This window comes from Camelus ferus, chromosome 7 (assembly GCF_009834535.1).
Source record: "Camelus ferus isolate YT-003-E chromosome 7, BCGSAC_Cfer_1.0, whole genome shotgun sequence".
Lineage (NCBI taxonomy): Eukaryota > Metazoa > Chordata > Mammalia > Artiodactyla > Camelidae > Camelus > Camelus ferus.
In genome coordinates this window covers 79,016,989-79,041,513 of record NC_045702.1, presented here as the reverse complement: position 1 = coordinate 79,041,513, position 24,525 = coordinate 79,016,989, and the positions used below count along the sequence as shown (strand labels likewise).

The 24,525-nt window shown below is 39.1% G+C and overlaps 1 protein-coding gene across 1 annotated transcript; it reads left to right on the top strand.

The window, feature by feature from the left end:
- The first annotated feature begins 2,679 nt into the window (after window positions 1-2,679).
- On the top strand, window positions 2,680-21,958 carry LOC102506398 (T cell receptor gamma constant 2). Its single transcript, XM_032484250.1, has 9 exons — window positions 2,680-3,260; window positions 3,381-3,695; window positions 8,292-8,296; window positions 8,676-8,739; window positions 15,748-16,077; window positions 19,644-19,703; window positions 19,933-19,980; window positions 20,240-20,287; window positions 21,383-21,958. The coding sequence occupies exons 1-9, from the start codon at window positions 3,218-3,220 to the stop codon at window positions 21,523-21,525; spliced, it is 1,056 nt and encodes a 351-aa protein (XP_032340141.1). The 5' UTR covers window positions 2,680-3,217; the 3' UTR covers window positions 21,526-21,958.
- The last annotated feature ends 2,567 nt before the right edge of the window (window positions 21,959-24,525 follow it).

The window sequence follows — 24,525 nt, the reverse complement described above, 5'->3', positions numbered from 1 at the left end:
AACCTCCACACATATATACATGTATTTTTAATATTATCAATGAACTTGTGCGTTTTTATATGTTTTCAATTTTTTTATGTAGGGGCTGTTCTTTTGTTTGCACTATCCTCTCTCTGGCCAGTGAGAGCCTCTGCAAGCTGGTCTCTGTGTCATTTGAGTGACTTCAGTTGTCTCTGACAGCTTCTTTGCTTTCAGCCAAGATAAGATGTCATCAGTTTATCTTTGAACCTCTCCTACCAAATCTTGGATTCAGACATTTATCAGTTGAGAACTGGAACTTTTAATAAGAAATTCTTATTCTAGGAATGCTCATTACTTCGGCATCAGTATTGCTTTCTAGTTTTTTCAGTGGAGAGCTAACAAAGGGAGTATTTTTTTAGAGAAAAATGATTCAAATTATAGATTAGCAGGGTTTTACTAAATTTTTAAAATATTATATTTGCATTTCGCTTACGCTGGACTCAATATCTAACAGTATCAATAGAAATTTATAATATATAAAAACAAACATTATAATTACTATTAATAACACTAAGCCCAAAGGATGCAAATTGAGATTTTTTTCCTTATTTCTCTCTTTTTCTTTCTTTCTCTTGTTCTTCCAATTTTTAAACCACGAGATTTCTGTCCCAGCAAGGATTTTCTGAGACCCCAAGGCACCTGCACTGGCTTCCTGGACAACAACCTGGAACAGTGTGCATTCAGAGCTGCTGCTGCAACAGTATTGTGGTCCCTGAGGCACAGGGACCATCAGCTGGAGTCCTGACCATTCCTCACTCCCCAGCCATCTGTCATAACCTGAGAAAATGAGTCACCTGAGAGGGACAGGCTGAAACAATGACCCAGAGGGGCATTTTCTACGATTTTCTATGAACATTCAAACATAAATCCAAGCACATTTGTAAAAGCAGTGGGGGTAAATCTGTATACACATCACTTAAATTCCACCATGATTTTACTATACTCATCTGACCACCTGGCTCTCCACCTACGAATCCAAGTAAATTAAAGACACAGTCTACTTCCTGACAATCAGGCTGTCGAATAAAACACAGGACGCCCAAGTAAATTTCATTTACTTTTTTTTCCATCATCCAAACAGAACCACAGTGGGAGTAGTCTCTTTTAACTTATTTTTCAACATTTGGTTTGTAAGATTTCTCATATTATTATAATTTATTAATTCACAATTCTATAAAGTACACACACAAAACATGGTTTTTTTTTCCCTTTTGACTATTAAACCACATGGATCTTTGCATTTGGGGGAATTTTGAATAATGTAGCCATGAACATGCTTCTCCTTGTGTCCTGGTGACATGTGCACACATTTCTGTTTTTTCGGATTCATGCCTCCTAGTAGAAGCACTCAGTCACAGCATGTCTGAGCTCCTTTCAAAATGTTTATTGCTTCTTTGTTTGGGGGCAGAAACTGATCATGCCCTTCGTTCCTTTTTCCATTTTGTGTATCTTTCTTTCCTTGATTTCATTCCCTTTAAAATTCAGTTTATTTAAACAAACAAGCAGTTCGAGTGTTTCTCCCATCTCCCACCCCTGACCCTTGGCAACGAGCAATCTATTCTGTGTATCTAGGAGCTTTTTTGGTTGTATTTTAAAATTTAATACAATTTTTAGATTTCACATATAATGGACATCATACTCGATTTGTATTTCTCTGTCTTACTTACTTCACTCAAAATAATGCTCTCCAGGCGCATCCATGATGCTGCAAATGCAAGATTTCCTTCTTTTTTATATCTGAATAGTATTCCATTGCATATATAGACCACAGCTACTTTCTCTAGTCCCCTGTGGATGGACACTTAGGTCGTTTCCATGTTTTGACTGTTGTAAATAATACAGCAATGAACACGGGGGTGCAGATACCTTTTCAAATTAGTGTTTTGTTTTCTTCAGATAAATACTCAGAACTGGGATTGCTGGATCATACAGTAGTTCCATTTTTAATTGATAGAGTTTTCCATCGTAGCTGCACCAATTTACATTCCCTCCAAAAGTGCTTAAATGGTCTCTTTTCTCCACATCTGCACCATCACTTGTTATATTGAGTCTTCTTAGTGATGGCCATTCTGACAGGGGTGAGAGAATATCTCATTGTTGTTTTGATTTCCATTTCCCTGAACCTCAAATAAACATATATATATATATATATTTTTTTTTTTTTTTAACTGTAAGCATGTCTCAAATATCACACAGTACCATGCAGGGTTTTTTTCTCTCCTTTTTTTTTTTTCTGCCCACTAAATCTGGCCACCCTACATGAGGACTGTTTACTTGATGACGAGCAAAAATGCTCTATCAAATTGATTTATAAGCAAACACACACTATTGCCTTTGAGGAGAGTCGAATAAAGATCGACACACCTCATCTTTTTTTCTTAGTTGACATGGCTTCTAAGTCTTTTTTTTTTTTTAAGTACAGTTGATTTACAATGTTGTGTAAGATTCTGGTACACACCATACGGATTCAGTTATACCTATGTATATATTATGTTTCATTATAGATTATTATAAGTTATTGAATATAATTCCCTGTGCTCTACAGTAAGACCTTGTTGTTTATCTATTTTAAATACATATAATCATTTGTACCTGCCGATCCCAAACTGCTAATTTATCCCTCCCCCAACTTTCCAATTTGGTGACCATCGGTTTGTTTTCTTTGTCTCTGGGTCTGTTTGTGTTTTGTAAATAATTTCATTTGAACACAACTGATCTTAAGTTCATGAAATAAAGCAGGTTGGAGGCTTTTAGATTTGCTGTTGGTTGCCTCAAAGTTTCCCTACCGGGATGGTAGTTCAGGGAAAGAATATAAAGAAGTTTCATCACCGGACAAGACCAGGGCAGGAGCATTAACATTGAAACACTGACCTGCAGGGACATTAGCCCAATTCAGGACGGCGCACTCCCCGAGGCCACAGGCAAGCTCATCCAAGGTCTCCCTCCCACCCCAGCTGACCCACCTACTTGCAGCTCTGAGCCCCCAGTGCTCCCCGCTGCCCTTAGGAGAGGGTCTGCTCCCTGCCGGCCTCAGGAGGGCCCTCAAGTACTGGGTGGGAGTGAGGGTCAGGGCTCCTCCAGGAGGGCCCCCCGCAGAACCGCCCCCTCTGCTCTCAGCCTGGAGTCTTTAAGAGAGAGCCCCACTTCCCTCCTGTCACATCTGTTCCGAAGCCCAGTCTCACTCACGGCCACAGGCATGTTGAGGGGTCCAGCCCTGCTTCTCGTTTTCCTGGCTCCTGGTAAGTATTTTGCCTGGATGCTCATGGGATTTTTCGTTATTTTTTGGCAAAGGTCATACTAAGAAATTAGTGTTTCATCTTCTGCATCTTTTTTTGTTGTTTTTGATTTTTCCCTTGCAGTCACTCAGGTGTCTTCCAACATGGAAGGGGACAAGACGTCAGTCACAATGAAGATAGGATCGTCTTTTGAAATGACTTGTGATCTTAATACACAAAGTGTCAACTATATCCACTGGTATAAATTCGGGGACAGGACAGCTCCACGACGCCTATTCTACTATGATGTCTACTACAAAATGACTTCGTACGACTCAGGAATCGATCGAAAGAAATCCCGTGCTTATGAAGGAGCAGAGAAGAAAAATAAACTGCTCATCTCCAATCTGGAAGACAGCGATTCTGGCACGTACCGCTGTGCCATCTGGGAGCAGCACGGTAGTTCAGACTTGCTTCGTGCTGCACTGGAAATTGTGCTGTGGCTGCCAAGAGCAGCCCTGGTGCACAGCACACAGCAGCCCCTGCCCCACTTCCCGTCCCAACCTCCCAGTCCTCTGAGCAAACGAAGTCCTGAGCTCAGGGCCCATCCCCCAGCCCTTAGATGCCACAGCCACCTGTGCCCTCCCCCCAACAGCCATACTTTTTCCTAAAAACCAGCCTCCATCTTCAGGTCTTGGGCAAGCAGCTGGCAGCGGGGAGCATCTTCTCATCTCTCCTAGAAGCTGATGGAGTCCATAAAATTTTCTCTTTAGACAGACAGGTCACCTAGGGTTTACGTAGAAGGAGAGACATTTAGGAGAGCAAAATGGAAAAGTTATTACTGAATCATTTGTCCGATCATTTTCCAGAGGAGGTGGCTGAGAATACAGCACCTTCATTATTCAGGAGTGTGAAGAATGAGAAGAGTTGAAAAGAAAAATGAAGAAATCCTGAACCTCCAGCTGGTATCCGATTTATCTTTTGGACAAGCTGGTATTTTCATCATGTAACCAAGCAGGGCATGGTTGCCAGAGTGAAAGCGAAGGCAAGGAGAGTGGTTGTTTTCGGTCTGCCAACCACTGTATTCTACTTACACCTTCTTTTGAAGTTCAGTCCACAGTGAGTGCCGCTGTGTCTTAAATAAGTAAAGCCACACTTCTTCCTGCCCTTTCCCTCTACATTCCCGGGGCCACGTCCCAAACTAGAATGAGTCTTATCAGATTTTTTGTTTCTCAATAAATCAAATTAAAGAGCACTTTGGGTGAATAATCAGACAATGAATAGCATACAGTTCAATTGAAAAGTCATACAGGAAAGGGCTGTGGCTGCCTGACCGGGCTAGGTTTAAGGATGGAAAGTTAATACTGAAGTAGAGACATGCTGGATTTGTATTTCTGTGGTCGCTTGTGTATTGGATCCTTCCAATTTCTACCAGACCAGTGTTTCTCAAACTGTGGTCCGTGGACCACCTGCATCAGAAGCACCTGGCTTTGTCAAGGGCATGTGTTGCTGGCAACCAACACAGTGTATCCAAATCTTAGAATGAAGGCTGAAAAGTGTGTTCTTCCATAAGCTCCGCAGCTGATTTTTCTTCGAATGGTTCTAGGAACTGTGTTGTGCTATCGCTATAAGGTAAAGAGAGGTCGAGAGTTCATTTTGAGAGGCAAAGGGAAGGAATCAATGAGGTGTCCAAATTAGTGGGTATGTTTGTCTGCAAATAAGTGGAACAAGTTGAGGAGGAGGAAGAAGGTTTTTATCAAGTTTCTTTCATGTCCCTCTTCACAAAGGCACCAAGATCCCGCCCCTAACAGAACAAGATGTGCCCTTGCTCCTCCAGGTATAAAACAGGAAATTAACAACTGTTGAGAAATTATGATCAGATTCTGAACTTCCGTAGTTGATGAATTTAATAGAGAAGATCGTGTAGAATATTATGATGCTTTTGTTCTTGAGTTTAAAGATCAATCACACAGATTTGTTTACTTAATAGTAATCAACACATTAGAATATAAGAAATAACATAAAAGAGATTTGATGTGTAGATAAATGATTATAATGCTTTATGAATGGATATTATGTTAAATTCATTCTATGTCCCTGATGTTTTTTAGAACAGCAAATAATAATAAAGTAGTGAAAGAATTCCAAATGTTATGAAATGACTGAGACTATAGAACTGCCTGCCACTTTCAAATGTCAGCTAAAACCCACCCGACCCCTACCCCATCCCTACAGCTTTTGTGATTGATCTTTCCTGTAGTTCCTTGATTTATTTTCTGGTAACTTTTGAATCAGTCTTTAACCGTTTTGATTACATGCTGATCATTATTACTCTACTGTAGTTCTGTTGCCTTTGCTTTTTTAACTGATAAGTTAAAGTTACAGAGTAATTCCCAAAAATCTGCAGTTACATTCTGAAAGTATTTGGGGCAGTAGATTTCTTTACCTCTACTTCTTTTCTTTGCTCAGCCAAAGGAAAACAAAGAATTAATTAATTTTTGTGTACAGAGTTGAATACATAGTCATTCAAGGAGCTCAGTTCCATATGAAAATAAATAAAATGTAATGTTCTGATGAGAATATAATAATAACATTTTTATTGAATATACCTCATGTGATAGGGCACTATATTAAGTATACCATATACTTTATGTTACTTAACAATATGGAGGAATAAGTCTTACTATTATCTCAATTTTATGGATCTCTTTGCATACTAATTTGATAAATGAAGTGAGTTGATAATAAGAAATAAGTCTGGGATCTGAATACAAATCTGTGTGATTACAAAATCCAGATTCCCAGAATGATGAGCAAAACAAAAAAATAAATCTCCAGACTTTTCAAAGGAGACATTTTAGGGGGAAATAGAGAATTTAACCAGTTATTTTATGATCAGGTGTTTTTTACCTGCAACATGAGTTTCCATTCTCCAGAGCCACATGGAATTATTTAAACTGAAGCCTGAATTGTTTATTTAGTGACAAGCTACAGAGAATCCTCTGCAGAGAATTTTATTATACAATGAATTTCTCCTGACTTCTGAGTTCTAGGAATTTTTTTTATGAGAAAAAATAGACATCACAAGTCTATGAGCTAAAGAAAAGCAGCAAGATGGAACACACAAGATTGCTACCCTCCTCCACTCTCAACCTGCTGGAAAGGACAACAGTATTTTCCATAGGTGGATGGAGAAGAAAGTAAAGGACTTCCAGATCAATCACAGTGACCGAGTTGAGAAGTTGTTTACCCTACTTTCTTTGCTGAATTTGAAATTCTCCCGGACATACTCCCAACCTCACTGGGAACAGCCTGAGAGCTCCTCAGAAGTGGAAAACCCTTGGTGATGAGACCCTGAGCATTAGCACCTGGTGGACAGGAGATCATTGTGCCCAAACGTGGAAGGAACAGGTTGATGGAGGAGGCAGCCACCATGTTGAAAACATTAAAAGTGAATCAAGGATTGCTGGAGGCTGTTTGGAGGCATATGTATAGAGTGTTAATTGACTTGCTGTGTCCAGTTCACAAATTTGTGATGGAGATTGTCTCCCAAGTGAACCAATGAGTCTCCTACTTGTTCCCTCGAACACACATCTCTAGGTGCCTTTTTAATAAAAACTTAATTTATATGGTATGAAGTGGAGAGCTACTTTTGTTTTCCCAACAGAAAATCAATAGTCCAAATTTAGTGTTAAAATAATCCGTCATTTTCCTACAATTTAAAAATGTCTTATACTTTTATGCCAATATATACTTGGAGCATTTTTGCAGGGTTTATGTTTCATTGATATTTCAGTATTCTTATATCATTATCATACAATGGCAGTAACTTTGCAATAAGGGTTAAGATCTGCTAGGCCAAATGTCTATTCATTATTATTTTTAAGAAACAATTTTTAATTATCTCATATTAATGCTGCATATTTCAAATTAAAATCAACTTAACTAGCTCACCCCAACCCTTATACTATGAAACAAAAATAAATAAATAAAAAAGTTGGCTTAATTCTGATTAGAATTATAGTTAACTCATATACATGATTTTGGGGAAAATTAGCAACTGTATGATATTGAGTTTTTCCTTCATGAATATGACATGTCTCTCCATTTATTCAGGTTTAATATTTTGCCCTTTAGTAAAATCTTAACACTCTTTTCTTCTTCTCGTTCATGTATTTTCTTATAAACTTAATTAAAAGATTCTATAACTCTTTACTTACTCTTTTGCATTCTATTGCTTAAATCCTTCATGGATCTTGAAATTTAGACATCTCCTAAAGTTCCTGATAATCTGCTCATGGCCCTGGAATAAAGAAAAACAGAGCACTGAGTCACAGAAATGGACTTAGTGGATAGAATTCAATCTCAATAGGTGCAAAGAGTATTTGATAACATGAAATACAAATAATTCAATTCTCAATTTTTAAAAAAGCCTTCTAAACCTTATTTTCATCCAGGTCTCTTGTCCTGTCCCATGGTGTTCGGGGCTGTGAGCTACTGTGAATGGACAGTTGCCCACTGTGACCTCCTCTTACTTTCATTCTCAGGACAGAGGCAATGGTTGCTCATGGGACTCAGGACGGGACAGGAGGGATCAGGGTTTGTCCTTTATGGGTCCCAGCGCATGGATAGTTCATCTGGACTCAGAGGAGCATTCAGCTGCTTCTTCACAATTTCTTTTTCTCCTGATCCAAGGTGAGTGGCTTAAGATTACAGAACAGCCTCCCAGAGACTTCTTCTTTCAACATATCAGAGAACCTGGACTTTGTTTTCAAGTTTTACTTTAAATAAGAAATCTATTATTTCAAAGGAGATGGAATTTGACACATTTCTTTTTTAACTTAGAAAAATATGACAATTCATCACAGAACTTATTTTCTCCTTTCGCATTACTGTGGTAAAGAACCGTGTTGCCCAACGAACAGAGAACTTGATCCCATCTCTCAGTACACTTGTGTTGGCATACTTTGCACTTTCAATTACTGAAGAGCTTCCTCCTTTCAGAAATACATTCCCAAACCGCTAACGGAGCAGCCCTGGTGTTAGTGAGAACAGAGGGGGTTTTCCTTTGATGCAAACTCGGAGCAGTTTCAACGCAGCTGAACACCTGGATATTTCAAAAGAAGTCTTAATTCTTTGAATGCTTTTCCTGGTAATTTAGAAAAGCAGTTGTTTAACCAGTAGCTGACATCACATCTTCTTTTCCTGCTTTTATCTCTTTCATCTTTTATCAGTGTTTTCAATAATTACTCCTCTGAAGAAAACAGGTATTTGAGTCCATTTTGAGGCAAATTTATTGACTATCAGATACCATAAAACCTACGTTCAAGGACTTCCAAAAGAACCCAGAAGATCAAATTGCCAGTACAAAATTTTTTAACTGCTAGTCACTTCGGGAAACTAGGGGAAGGCTGAGGTTTTTGTTGAAACTTTAACCAGTGTGATAGCTCGGGCTGGAGGAAGACATTTGGAAAAGGGACTGAGCTCATAGTAGTTCCCCTTGGTAAGTAACTTTTTTCTTCTATTTTTACCTTAGTAGTGAAAAACTGACAGATAGTTTTCCAAAAAAACAATTTAGGATGCCCCTTATCTGACTGCCACATTCTTGGCCTCAGCATGTGAACAGCAAGTTTGCAGCTTCTGCTCCCTGTATATGGAAACAAAACTACTTTGAAAATGGTCTGTTCTCTTCCCCGCTCAAAAGCAGGTTGAAATTCTTCATTTAGAATGCACACACACACACAGACACACACACATACATGCAATAGAGTCACGCTAGATATTAGAATGTTTCAGCGACCCTGTCTGTTTCATTATTTCGTTTATGTTTCTTACACCATTAACATAGTATTTATTGTGCCGGTATGTTATCGGTTCAAGTTCCTTTTCCTGTAGATGGTCTACTAAGTGAGAAGCACCTTTCTTAATTTTCTCTTCTCTATAGTTGGAGCTAAAACACAGTGTTCCTTTCTCCCAGTAACCTGCAAAACCAATATTAACGGTTTTCATTTCATCCCTAAAAGCAGTGAAAAAAATTCTCATAGTAAATGACTACAGAACATCAGTAAACCCTACTTCTTATTGCTCTAGCTTCTTACAGGTAGGCTGAGCTCAACTGAGTTTATGCTATTGCATCACTTGTTACATTGCCTGGATCTGGTCCAAGTTAATGGAATTTGTGAGCTCAAGGAGCCATTTCCACTCCAAAGTCCATGGAAAGAGTCTGCATGGCTTTACATCCTCATTTGCACTTTCATTCTCTCAGCAAACATTTATTGAGGACAGTTTCTGGAGATAAAAGGGTGAACAAGATGCAGATAGGACAAGTCCCAACACTCAAACAGCTTCTAGTCTGGTGGAAAAGCACTCTAGATTCTGGCTTGATTGGACCCCATGTTCTAGGGTCTGTGGCTGCTGAAAAGTGAGATGTCTTGGATTGATGAGCTTGTTTCCTTTCTTAATTTATGTAACAGTTATTGCTTATAAAGCCCATATCTTTTGTTTGGTGGAAGAATTTGGTGAAACGGCCCCAAACCATTCCACTAAAGAGAATTTTAATATTAGCAAATATGGACTGAGGGCCAGATACCATGATATGCTGTTTCAGCACTGTATCTCATTCCTCAACAGGAATTCTCTTCTTCCCATTTCATAGATAAGGAAACTGAGGTTTAGGGGTGTTCTGTTAGTTGCCTAAAGTCATGTAACAAGTTTAGGATTCAACAGAGACTTGTTATTCCAAAGTGCATGGTGTGGGCCATTATGTGATGTTAGAAATCTTTACATCACGTTTTTATATCCTGAGTACTTACAATTCTGTAGCCTCATCATTTAAATAGATTCTTTAATTGACTACTTAATAAGTAATAGTTCATTTTTTTTTTTTACTACTCATGAGTGAAAACAATGCTTCTGTTTTTAATCATGGCACTGAAATAACCTCTCTTCTCCCTAAAAAGTGTGTATAAGTCATATTGAATATAGACTTATTAAATGCTCAAAATATGATTCTCAGGGTATCTCCACAGAATGACACCATTGGGCTCAATTTTATTTCTGTTTTAGCATTGTATTTACCAGAAATACTGAATCTGGTAGAAGAATTACAGCATTTCTACTAAAATACTTGACAATTGCATAAGCCACAGCTGCTTTCCAATCATGATGGAGGCAGAAAATGGAAAACTAAATAAAATCCTCCGTTGAGCAGGACAGGGTATGAATTTAACGCCCTAGGAACCATAAGGCAATTTTCAAGTCAAAAGGAGCATCCTCTTAGCAATGAATAGCTTAAGAACTCATCATTGTCTGTAACAGCTCATATGGTCTCCTAAATCAGGACTGGGTTATGGAAGGAAGCTACCGTAGAATCATTTGATACACACACCTCAACACATACAAATCACAAAACATCTGCAAAATGTATTGAGTAAGCATTTATTTAATGCTCAAATATATTATTCTTATTATTGTTCGTCTTTGATAGCTAAAGACATTAACTCTAAGTTACACTCTAGGCAAAGAAATGACTTTGTACATGAAAAACCCTTTCCAGAGGAGATTTAAAAGATTCAGGAAAAATGGTGAGAAAAGATGAAATTATCTTCCCAATAGATGTGTGATGAGGCAGGAACAGATATAACCTGAGCTGCCCAGGCAGAGAGGAGTCACTCATCCATTCTTGACCACATTCACATCTCATGTAGTTTTGCTGAGCATCACCTCTGTGTAATGGTAGCAGGGCCAATTTCTGTCTGTGTTTATATAAATATTGAAAAAATAGGGGCAAAAGGATAAAGCAGGCACAATTCTGTGTGATTTCCGAATGTTTTGCATCTATATCACAGAACTAGGATGGGCAAACATTATCTCCCATTTCTCATGTCATAGTGGAGTTAGACCTTATTAAATGATCAATCCCTGTGATGGGCAAGCTATTTGTCATTTATTTAAATGGCTTGTTTCCAAAATTGATTGAGACCTCAAATGGAAAACACATGTATAGGCAGAGCATGAAATAAGAATAGAAGATCAAGGCATTGATGGAAGCAGAAGAAATAAGGCCTGTGATGATCTAGCAGGAAGCACAGGGTAAGATTTTATGCTCAAAGGAAAGAGAGTTCAGTGTCAGTCTATCTCTATTTTTAAAAAAGTGAATAAAAAAATTTAAAAGCTGAAAAAAATGTAGTGGAATACATACTTTCAATAAACTGGTAAAGAAGCACACCAAAATTTCAAATAAGATATATTTTCTCATCATAAAATTAGAAAAGAACTTCATTGCAGGAGTCTTCAGGAGGAAAGTAAAGTAAAAAGGGGGTGTTGCCTTCAACATCTATTTTGTAAAATGGAAGAAGTGGTCTTTAATCAAACCCATTTATATTCCCAGTGCATCAATATTATGGACATTGTAATATTTAATGTCATTCACAGATGGTGATCCTGAAGAGAGGGTCAGGCAGGTAAGGTTTTCGTGATCCACCATGAATATTGGAGGAATCTGAGGACCAGGCATCCTGCCATTTCTCTAGTCATTGTGCCTTCAAGGCCCACTGCCAGGAGTTGCAAGCTTAGCTCTGCATGTGGGTTGGATAGAAGTCAGTTTGAGGCTGAAATTTCTAGTAAAAATTTGAAACAGAAATAGATTATGCTGTTGATTGGTTAAAAAGCCATCTGTTGTGGACAACACAAGTGAAGCAGTTCCATATATTGCCCGCATATTTTAGGCTTTAGCCAATATTCCTTTTGATTTTCTTAACCCTGGAGATGCAGGGGCTAAGACAAGACAGATCATTGCCTTTTAATTAGATGTGTGTAAAAGGCACGTTTCCTGTGATCACCGCTTTGAGAATTCCAGGCAAATGAGAGTGCAATGGAATGCAAACCAGGGAATCAGTCTTCATGTTTAATTGCCACAGATCCAATTGCAACCCCAAAATACTGAGTTCCTATCAGTGAGATCAAGTTTGGTCCCATGAGATTCAATGTCATGTTGGACTACACAGTTATGACAAATTGCAAATAATGATAATAATCATTATTATCTCATTTCTATAGCATTTTTAATCAACTTGCTTTTCAGATCTTGTTTTATTTTGGTCTCCCTTCAGCACTGGTAGTTATGTTGCATTGATTTATACTAACACCTTTGTTTTCAAATAAATAAAGTATTAAAGGATATAATTTACCTGATTTGCTCACCACAGAACTTGTTAGGAGCGAAACAAACCAGGACCGGAAGCCTGGTCTCTTGGATTGTAGGCAGTCTTAGTTTTACTAGGATTTGAAGAATTCAGAGAAGCTAAATTAGTCTAAAGATTTCAATATGTATTGAATCACTTTGAAATCATCATAGAAAGTCTTTGGTAATGGAATATAATTTTCGTCATAGGGAGGTATCAGAAGGACACAATTTTTTCAAGGTAATAGAGGGAAGGCAAGAAACAAATTGGAAAAATAGTTAAGAATTTAGGAAAAAATGAGAATGTGAATGGGGATTAGACGTAGAACTCTTAGGAAAGATTTTAAAACAAATCCATATTGTAAAGGACAGTACAGACAACATTGTGCAAATATTGTAATAAGATTTGTCTTTGTCTGCATGTGGACTTTTATAAAGGGCTCCTGTATAAGGTATTCAGTCATCATGAAGTGTTTGGCCCAAGGCTGAAGTTTGTTATTACAGGTGTATTTTGTGAGTTGATATTTCATTTTCTGGTGGTGAAAGGGTGTTTTCAATGTGCCCAGGCTTCAGAGTCAGGCTGACTTGGTGCTATGAATCCACCACTTACTGCTTATGTGAATTTTAGTGATTATTCTCTGGCCTCAGTCTCCTAATCCATAAAATGGGATAACAGTGTGTATCCAGCAGGTGGTGTACAGGAATTGAATGAGATAATGTGAATAGTGTGCTTGGCACATTGTCTTGGCACATGAGGGGTGCTGGGTGTATGTATCTACACCCAGTTCAAATGTCAAGGGAGAATTGTATTCAATATAGAGAGTTGTTTTCAGCCAAGAATGTGGACAGAACAGAAATTCTCCAGAGGATGAAGCTACACTTCCTACTCCTCAAATGGAAAGTTGTCTTACTGTCCACTCACACGCAAAACATTGAATTTGAAGATAGTTGTCTCTCTTAAGCTGACTCTTCCCCACTTGGCAAAAAAACCACGAGATTAAAATGTGTTTGTTTGTTTTTTTTTGTATTTCTCGTTATTTTACGTGCTTCAAATCTGAATCCTTGATCTTAATTGATAGCTTCTCTAACACCAATGTTTGTTGGCTCTAAAATGTATAGCCAATAAGTTTTGCTCATATTCTTCAGAAAAAGTTTTAGTTCATAAAGAAAATGATCAAAATGTAAAATCAATTAAATATAGTTAGAAATGTCATAATTTGATATTCTTATTTAGATATGCAATAGGTCTATTTAATTTATAAAAGAAAAAATGATAAGAAAAACAAGTCAATATAAACAAAGTATACAGTTGGAGAAATATACAGTACCTTACCATTATTATCAATAAAAAACTATTTGTACTAAAATAATTGTATAAAATAAAAATGAGTACATTATGGCCTACTTATACTTTCAGCATGATTTTAAACATTTATGTTTGCTTGCTGATTTAGAAGAAAATCAAGAACTTTGCTAAAGAGGCAGAAATTCTCAAGAATTGTTTCCTTTTCTTCTCAAATGAGGAGTATAGTTATTCTTAAGAAATTGCCCATCAAATGATGAAATGAACTCTGAACTCCAATTTGAATTGAGTATTAGTAAAATATTTGTCTTTCATTGGAAATCAAATTGGAAAAGGTTCTTACATTTATAATTCCAATTGTTAGATTAGCAATAAATGCATAGTCAGTAACATTCCAGCATTCAAGTCATTTGCCTTTGTACATGTAAGACGTTTCGGCATCTATTTTGAAGTTGTAAGAAACGCAGGAACTATACTTTTAATATAATCTCTAATTATATATACACTTTATTCAGCAGGTGAAAAAAAGAGAAAATGGTGGAGCTCTGAAGATGCTCAGCAGCCTTACAAGGCAGATTCAAATTATGAGGGAGACACTGAGAGTTAAAATATGATGTATTTTTAGTCATGCTTCAACTTCAAATGGAATTCCAAGATACAATGTGCTCTTTTGGTGAACATTTTCTGAAGTGAGACAAAGTGCCTGATAAGTGCATTACTTGATAATGTTCATGTGAGAGCATTTATGAAGATGCATTTATAATAGAAGTTTTAGAAATATTTCAATATTCAAATATTTATGAATATATAAATATTCAAATATTTATGAATATATAAATAATATTTATATATTATGAAGATGCATTTATAATAGAAGTTTTAGAAATATTTCAATATTCAAATATTTCAATATATTCAAGGCACAATAAATAATTTGGAGGTGCAGCTTTAATATGGCCCTACTCAAAAATCTGGATTGGTGCATATGAGACACTGAGAGTTTGTATAAAATAGGAACCAATGAGGCGAACCCCGTCACTGCAGAACTGGGCGTGGGACCCACATATGAAACTAAAAATTCAACTTGATAGGCTGTCAAGTACAGGTGGACATAGATTCCCATTAATGCAAGTGACTGTATCTTGTTTTTAAAAACTGATAAATTTCCTCCTGACATTTATTAGTAAGGAAAATATGGAAATATGTTGCATCCCAGAATCAGTTAAATAAAGAATGAGTTTCCACAGAGTTGCAGATCATAAGAAGTTTTTATTGGACCAAAGAGAGTGTAAGTTACAAAACTCATGGGATGGGAATGGGAAGTAGTTTAGAAATAGCCAAAGATCCTCACCTGTAGAAAGGTCATCACTGTTACCTGGTCTCCTCCTTTATACCCATCCCCACCACCCACCCATTCAGCCTAAAACAGCCTCCACTATGATAGAACAAAAGAGATTTTTTTTAAACATTTTTTATTGATTTATAGTCATTTTACAATGTTGTGTCAAATTCCAGTGTAGAGCACAATTTTTCAGTTATACATGAACATATATATATTCATTGTCACATAACAAAACAGAAACAGACTCATAGACATAGAATACAAACTTGTGGTCGCCAAAGGGGCAGAAGGTGGGAATAGATAAACAAGATTATACTGTATAGCACAGGGAAATACACACAAGATTTTTTTTTTAAAGTGTGTCCATGAATGTCGGAAGCCATGATATGTGGCAGTTAAAAGTCATAGCCTATCTTAGCATACATGCAAAGAACGGAGGCCAAGGTGCAAATCAGCCAGTGCTACTTAATAGCTGTGACTTTGGGCAAGTTACATAAAGTCTTGAACCTTCTTCCCATTGAAAATAAGAACAATAATTAGCACCTGACAGCTGACTGTGGCCATAAGGTCAACTTGAGCGCTGATTCAATGGCTCCCTCCTTTTACTACACGGTTCCAAACCACACAACCTTTGTGTTTCTGTCATAATTCTCCTTAATTACTATTTTAATTCCGCTCCCCGCAGCTAGCGACCTTGATGCAGACGTTTCCCCCAAGCCCACTATTTTCCTGCCTTCAATTGCTGAAATAAACCTCCATCGGGCTGGAACGTATCTTTGTCTTCTGGAGAACTTCTTCCCTGGTGTTATTAAGGTTTCCTGGAAAGAAAAGAATGACAACAGGATTCTGCAGTCCCAGCAGGGAGACACTGTGAAGACCAGCAATACGTACATGAAGCTGAGCTGGCTGACCGTGCCTGAAAAGTCCATGGATAAAGAACACGTATGTGTTGTCAAACACGAGAAAAATAAAAAAGGAATTGATCAACAGATTCTTTTTCCTTCAATTAATCAAGGTATGTATATAGAAATAGAAGCATTACCTCCCAGAACATTATTTTTTAAAGGGAATAGCCCCACCTTTTCTGTCAAGTGTCGATGAAAAACAAACAAATATAAATCTTTCTTAAGTATTGAGCTGTTTCCCCACAGAATTAAAATAGTGTAGGGTTTGAAACATAAGAAAGAAAAAGGAAAAAAATTACTCAACCTTTCTCACCTCGGTTTCATCTTCCAAAATATTAAGCTCACAGTGATGTATTTTAGGGTTGTTCTATGGTTTAAATGAAACAACATTCATGAAACTTAGCACACAATATACAACTTAGCACACAATAAACACACAAAAAGAGACTCCCCTTTTAATGATCTTAGTTGATCAGGAGATAAGAATAATTATACACCTCTTATGATTGTTCCTCTCCATCAAGCAAAGGCATCTCACTTCAGTCTTGCTTTACTCAAAGTATAACCCAGAAACAATGAGTATTAAATGACAAAATGGTGATCATCTGAGAGAAGCAGACTGCAGTGTCACACAAGGTGGAATAATTTGACTACTGCACTTTTTTTTATGGTCTTAGGTTTTTGAGATTTGTGTTTTATATTTCACTGCAAGGTAAAATTTTGGAATTAAAGGTTGGGTGAGGTTACAGGGTACAGACATACTTCCATTCTACATGATGAATATTTCTTGCCATTGGTAAGTGCCTCTCAGCAAAGTGTAATCACAGCCCTAGCGTGTGCGCCAAGCCTGGAGGGGACGTGTGCATGATACCCTCGGTGAAGAACCGTCCCAGGGAGGACGCACTGCAATAATGAGACTATACCCTTTATATAAGCACTCAGAAGTCCTGAGTCACTTAAAGTCCTGCGTATGGACACAGCTGACCAAACTGCCCGGAGTGCCCGTAAGAAGGAATCAGTTTGTACTTTTCCCTGTGGTTAATTAAAAAGCCCTTTCTAAGCAGCAGGAAGCAAGCGCCTAACAAAAGATGCGAGAATTCGCTGTGTATCACTCCGAATTTCTGATCTAAGTCTTTACTTCTCAGAGCCTTAGTTTGTCCAATAACCAAATTTGGTTTCAACACTTGCCTGCACTTTGTCCTAGGGCTCCACGAAGAGCAGATGAAACAAAGTCAGTGAAAATGCTTGCTTTTGAAACATAACCCAGACGTATTTATTCATATTTTCAGTGTATTTTTTATGTCCTTTCATAAAACTCTTTAAAAGCAAGACTACAAAATAACCCTAAATTTTCCTGTTTCTACAGCTAAGAAAAAGAGGGAAAGCAAATATGTAAAGTGTTAGTTTAATATAATCGTGGGCTTAATTGTCTTTAGATTTTTTTTTAAGAGTAGGTACCAGGGATTGAACCCAGGACCTCATGCTTGTTAAGCGTTACACTCTACTACTGAGCTATACCATTCCCACCAGATTTTAATTTTTCTAGTGATGAGTGAAGAATAAGAATTATAGTAAGTTTCATAGGGATGATTATCATAAAGGAGATGAGTTTGAGTTTATAATGTGTTCTACTTAGCACTAATTTTCTAAAATAAATGTTTCCCATGGGCTATTCACAGCAACAAAGCTAACGTGGGCATTTCTGTTAATGTCATCCTACAGCAAATTTTTTTTAAATTTTTAATTTAAAAAAATTTTTTTAAATTGAAGTACAGTTAGTTACAATGCATCAATTTCTGGTGTACAGCATAATATCCCAGTCATGCATATATATACATATATTCGTTTTCATATTCTTTTTCATTAAAGATTAATATAAGAAATTGAATATAGTTCCCTGTGCTATACAGAAGAAATTTGTTTTTTTTTAATCTGTTTTTTATATAGTGGCTAACATCTGCAAATCTCAAACTCCCAATTTTATCCACTGTCTCTTGGAAGTTTTGTTTCTGTTTACATTTTTATAGAAGCTAGGAAGGTAACATGGAAGGCCAAATCAGTGTTATGATTTTGAAGAGAGAGAAAACTAATCTGGTCCAAGTTTTCCACCAACCCTCATTGAGAAAGAGAACTTGGGATACTTCTGCAGAATTTATTATGAAAATGTATTGTTTTGTTGTTTCTACTTCAAGCCATGCATTTTAAAAAGAGATTTGTTTTTCTTTTAATGAATAAAGTCACTGTAAAGAAAACAAAGAGAATTTTAAGATACATTAAAGTCAATTCTTGAGGATATTTTAACATCTAAGCATGACTGTACTAACATTTTCATTCTTAAGATTTACTCTGAAGCCTTTATACATCAAACCCACTTCTTTTTTTTTTTTTTTAAGAATATACTGAAAAAGAATCTACATACAACGGCCTACCAGAACCATGTTCATATGGGCAAGAACACATCCAGGAGAAAAAGGATAAACCAAAACAAACACTATAACTCCATTTTTCTCCATCCAACAGCCTATTATCTTAAAATTTTTTTTTTTTACTTATATGTATGCCTTTTTTGTTTTTTCTTTATTTGTAGACAAATACAACTCTCACCTCAGGTTTTATGTAATCCGAGAACCATACATATGATTTGGCATATTTTTCTACCCTTGAAAAATTGCACTGAAATGCTGAACTCCTGTAATATAACAGTCATTGTAAAGAATATTTAAGATATCTAGAAGAGAAGATGTTTTTAGTGTCCACAGTGGTGGAATTATGTTGTCTCTCTATAGATTAACTGCTCTGCATTTCTATGACAGTTTTTACAAAGTGCTTTCCATGTGCTCTGTCTCATTTAATCCCCCAGGACGATCCTTTGAACGCTGGCTCTGCCATCACTGGTATGACTCTTAGCAAATTACTTACCCTCTAATTCTTATTTCCTCCTTTGTAACACAAAGTCCTTCAAAATACAGCTCACTCTACTGTCACCAGGGGGTGAAACGAGATATTGTATGTGAAATATTGAAGCCAGAAACAATCACTCAATGGCTAATGTTGTTTTCATTAGTCCCACAAACACCACTGCAGAAAATAATGTACATGAGTTGGGGATACTGGGGACATGAATGATTTGGAAGTGTATGGCTGTTTATTTTTCCTGGATGGGAAATTGCCTGAGCCAGACTCCTTCAAAAAGGAAATGTTATTGTGGATTCTGGGATTGGATGAATTCATTTGGGTAGCCACTCTTCAGCTCAGCAGCATGCGCTGAAGACTGGAGAGCAGCTAATTTTCTGATTAATTGTCTTTTTGACAGTATTTCTCCAACACCTACTTTGTAGCCAGCACTATCATAGGCGCTATAAATACAGAAGGAAAATAAGATGGTCTTGGGTATTACCCGCCAGCTGTGACTAAAAAAAAAAGAACAAAAATGTACCCTTCAGAACTTCGATATCTTCATGTGCAGAAAACAATATATGTATTAGATCTGCTAACTCATATAGAATCAGACCAACTGTTCCTGAAATGCTATAGGGCTCGTGTTTTGAATGACTGTCTCCCTGTCCATAGTCTATATACATATACATGTTACAATACATACGTGTGTTAATACATACACACGCTGTCAAATAATGGGCAGGAATAACTGACTAATGCTTCTTCTCATTTCTTGTAGTTGTCACTTTAGTTACCGCTACTCCAGAGCCGACAAATGATTGTTTGAAAGCTAAAAGCAGTAAGTTATTGTACATGTTTGCCTTCATACTTTGGTCTTTTTTATTCTCCTGATCAATTTACCTTTTGAAATTTACCTGGCTTAAAGTACAAAGAACCAGTTATCTGGAATTGTAGGGCTCATCATCTGCATTCTTTTAATAATTCTCCTCCTGTCTCTCTGTCAGTAGACACACACCAGAAAATTACAGGCATGAGCCGCTGACAATATTTGCTCTCATTTCTTCTAGAGGGCACTGCTGTTGATTCTACAAAAGCTTGTCCAGAAGATGACAGTGGTAAGCTGTTCTTTTACATACTTGCCTTCATTTCATCCTGCAGCCTTTTTCCCTCCTAATCAAGCTAGCTTTTGAGCTTCCTTGGTCCATAGTAGGAGAGACCAATTATTTCTGGAATCGCGGGGCTCCTACATTTAATCAGTATCTCTCCTGTCTCTGTTGGCAGATTTTACAAATATATGTATGTCTATATGTATATATCACATTGTCAAATAATAGTTGTGAACAATTGACTAAGACTTGCTCTCCTTTCTCCTAGAAGCCGCTGTTGTTAATTCTACAAAAGCCTGTCTGAAAGATGAAAACAGTAAGTTTTGTTCATGTTTGCCTTTCTGTGAGGCTCCAGCTCTGTTTTCCTCTGGATAAACTTAACTTTTGACTCATGGTAGAAAAACCAGACTGGATTTGCAGAACAGACTGAGTGAGATTTTTCAGTCAATGTAGCATTTCCTGGGAGTCATCTGAACATGGTAAATGCTGGTTTGGGTATAAGATGACTGTAAATTAGAGGGTGCAGTGATAGGTTCCGAATTATTTCAAGAATGGACTCCATTCTTTAGTGTGGCCTTTGTTTCTAGTGACCGAGGAAACGTGGTATCACTTTGCTTCTAGACTTTTTTTCTCCTTGGTCGTTGCTAGTGGCTAATACGTGAACTGACACAGAAAGCTTTTTGTTCAGAAGTTATTGTGCTCTATCTTGCATGCTCTGTTTAATCCTCATCATACTCCAATGGAGTGGCACAGTATTTTCCCCCTACTTTACAAATGAGGGCAATGACATTAAAATTAATGATGTCCCCTGTACCATGTCACATAGCTAGATCTGGGGATCCAACCAAGCCCATCTGAATCGGTGGTTCATACCCTTACTCAGGTCTCTATTCCTCTTCTAGGCTATAGACACAGAGCAAGAAATCCCAAAGCCAAGGCCCTGAGACAGGATGGACACGTGGGTGGGGGTGCAAGTGCACAGGCCTCTGATATCACAGACTGAACTTTAAATTCCGGTTCTTTTATTAACTAGTGATATGAAAATGAGTAAATCTCATGTATTCTGAGCAATACTGTCCTCACCTGCCAATAGGGAACAGTTACTCCTCACTCAGTTACTGAGGAGGTAAGGGCACAGGCGTGGAGTGTCTCCCGTGGGGACTCCACGCAGCTGGCACAGAACCAGCACTAGCGGGGCGGGGGCGGGGGGGGGGGCTTTCCCCCTGCGTGGAAGGTTCTGAGTGATTTAGAAGCATTGGCTCTGGCCCTGCTCATCCTTCCTCCTTCTCAGGAGGTGCGGGGGTGTCAGTCACAGCAGGTCTCCAGAAGGGAATAACTGTGCCCCCCTCCCCTCACCGTGTCCCGGCCTCTCAAGGCAACGGGTGAAACTAACGGCCCGCTTTCCCCTTAGACACAGTGCGGCTGCAGCGCGAAAGCACGTCCGCCTACTACGCGTACCTCCTCCTGCTGCTCAAGAGCGGGCTCTACTTCTGCGTCGTCGCCTTCCTCCTGCTGCGGAGAACAGCCGTGTGCGGGCACGGGAAGGGCTCGTGACGGAGGGTGCCGGAGGGCCGGCTGTTCCTCACCGTCTGTTGTCTGAAAAAGACGTCTGCTGAGGACCTAGCGGGGCTTCCCTCCTGGGTTTGGGTCATTGCAGATAATGTGTGTGTGTGTTTTTTAATTATTGTAGAACAGTTTTTCAAACCGCTGGGCAAACATATTTTGCTCTGTAACAAGTAATTCTGCCATTACTCGGGGTGGGGGGAGGGGGGGCAGAGGGCAGGCCCCCGGGAGCCTTTCCCCCATCGTCCCCACGGGCTCTTCGGCTTCTCCGGCCACACGAGTCCCCGCCCTGAGCGCCCTCCGCCCGCGCGGCCGCCCCGACCTTCCCCGGCGCACACCCCGCGCCCGCCAGCTTTGCCACTTCAGTTCTGTACTTCGTTCTTCATAATGGGCACAAGAAATTAAAACAGAAATCAAAAGCCCACTTTCGTCTCTGTGTACTTGAATTTCATGAAATCTCACCAAGGTAAGAAACAGGATGCCGACAGAGCTATCCAGTTCTGCGTTGGTTGTAGCAAAGGTCAACACCACGTGTCTAAGTCTTTCTCTGAGATGGTGGTTATGGTGCTTTCTCTGGGGCACTGACTCCAAGGGGAGTCGCAGCCAAATGCAGGTGCCCGGGTTCCTTCTCTTCCAAAGGTTGCCAGATCAGACTCACTGGTGTGGGACATTCCCACTGTGACAGGGTGACCCCCAGCATGACTTGCCGTGTGTGTGTGTGCAGATCTGTATGAGTGTTTCATTCACAAGCACTGACTCCTGGTCCTCACATGAACTCCCCAAGAACTGTGCTAACACCAATATCCTGTGGCTTTCCCTTAACTCACTTTCTATTGGGAAAAACAAGAACAAGCCACAACAAAACAGAACATGCACAGCTTCTTAACTAAAAGTCTTCTCCAATGAGTCAGGGAGAATTTTCTCAAGACCTTGTGGGTGAATCTGTCTTGTCCTTCATGTCAGTATAACTGCTCCCTTGCTTGTCAACACTACGGAAATCCTGCCTTATTCTGTGACTGCCCCTAGATTAGCAACTGTTCCTTGGGAGGTGCTAAGAAATTGAGAGCTTTGGGCAGAGCAGGACTGTGGATGGTGCTCTGACCGTCCTGACACTCAAGCCCCTTCCCCAGCCTCAGTGACCCCAGACCTCTCTGTGGAAGCCTCTGGTGAGTCCAGGTGCATCTCTGATGTAGAAGAAAGTCAGACATCCTTGTGGTCCAGTATTTTCCACCAGCACATGGTGCTTGGCTGCCACGTGGTGTGAGGGGAGGACCACTGGGCCAGAATTTCCACCTCTCACCCCATAGTTGGAGCATCAACTATGGCATTATTTCATTTCTATGGCTGAGTAATATTACATTATATATATAGATATACATCTTCTTTGTTCACTCATTCTTTGATGGACAGTTAGGCTGCTTCCATGTCTTGGCTATTATAAATATGAGGCTATGAACATTGGGGTACACGTATCTTTTTAAATTAGAGTTTTCATCTTTTTCAGATATATGCCTAGGAGTGGGGTCGCTGGATCACATGGCAACTCTATTTTTATTTTTTAAGGAGCCTGCATACTACTCTCCAAAGTAGCTGCACCAATTTACATTCCCAGCAACCATATAGGATGGTACCCATTTCTCCACACCATCTCTAGTATTTATTATAGGTAGATTTTTTGATGATGTCCATTCTGTCCGGTGTGAGATGATACATCACTGCAGTCTTGATATGCATTTCTCTAATGATTAGTGATGTTGAGCATCGCTAATTCATGTGCCATTAGACCATCTTTATGTCTTCTTTGGAGAAATGCCTATTTAGTTCTGTCCATTTTTTGGCTGGGTTGTTAGTTTTAAAGAAAAAGGTTTATGTATTAGAATTAAAACAATGTCTCATTTAAAAAGGGAAGCTTTTCTGTTTGTTTGTTTACAATCTATTTCAGCTTCCATAAAACAGCTTCTTTGGGAAACTAGTAGAACTTCTCTTTTGAAAACAAAATAAGACCATCCAGACACAAGAAAGATGAAATCTAATTTAGAGCTACTCGATTCTCCTGAATTTGATCAGATCACTATACCTGAATACCTAGCCCTCCTATTAGACATTTGGAGCTATTTCTGCATTGGGAAATCAGAGAGGCAAGAGGGGAAACTTGCAAATCACTGGGAGTTTTGTGCAGCTGGTACCCCCCCCCCCCCAGGGCACTGCTAGGCAGCATCTCCCGTGGTTTCCACCTTCTTAGCAACTCCATCCCCTACTCGCCCTGGCCGCCCTGACCTGGGAGGTGAGGGGAGGGGAGAGGCAGAGGTGGTGGAGGTGACAGCATGAGTGGCAGGAGGCGCTGCTGTGGCTCATGTTGCTTCATTTCCTCAGGCTTCTTTTGTTCATGTGCTCTGTTAAATGTGGTTGATTCGTGGAAAATGATCAAAGTCAAACCGGCCCGTATTGTTTGACGCTGTGCACGGGGTGGCTGGGGTATTATAAGAAAATAACAACAGTTAAACCACAACCAACTCGGCTCACTTTCAAAGGGCCACAGCTAATGGGAAGGAAATTTCCCTGCACACACACGAAATTGCCGTGAAACACACTCTCAGGCCGCGGGGCGGGCTTCCCACTATCTGTCCCTCCAGTTGGCTCCTATGTGAGGTGGGAGCCTCGTGCCTGGGACGTTCAGATGCCGCACCTTCTGTCCACGCTCAGGAGCCTGTTCTGAAGCAAAGAGCAGACAGGACTTCCTGCAGCACCAGGACGGCCCCTGACGTTCCACCAACGACCTGCCCTCTCCCGGGAGACGCGGTCACTGGGGCTGCTACTTCTTGGTTTCAGTTCCTCAGTGGAGACGGGGTGACACAGGACCTGCTCCCCTGAACCCAGCAGCACAGACAGACTGCAGGAGTGACAACAGTGACGTGCTTTGTCCCTCACAAGAACAGATATGGAGGCCCTGGGCTCACCTGTGCAACTGAATGTCCTGTACTGAGTCACATG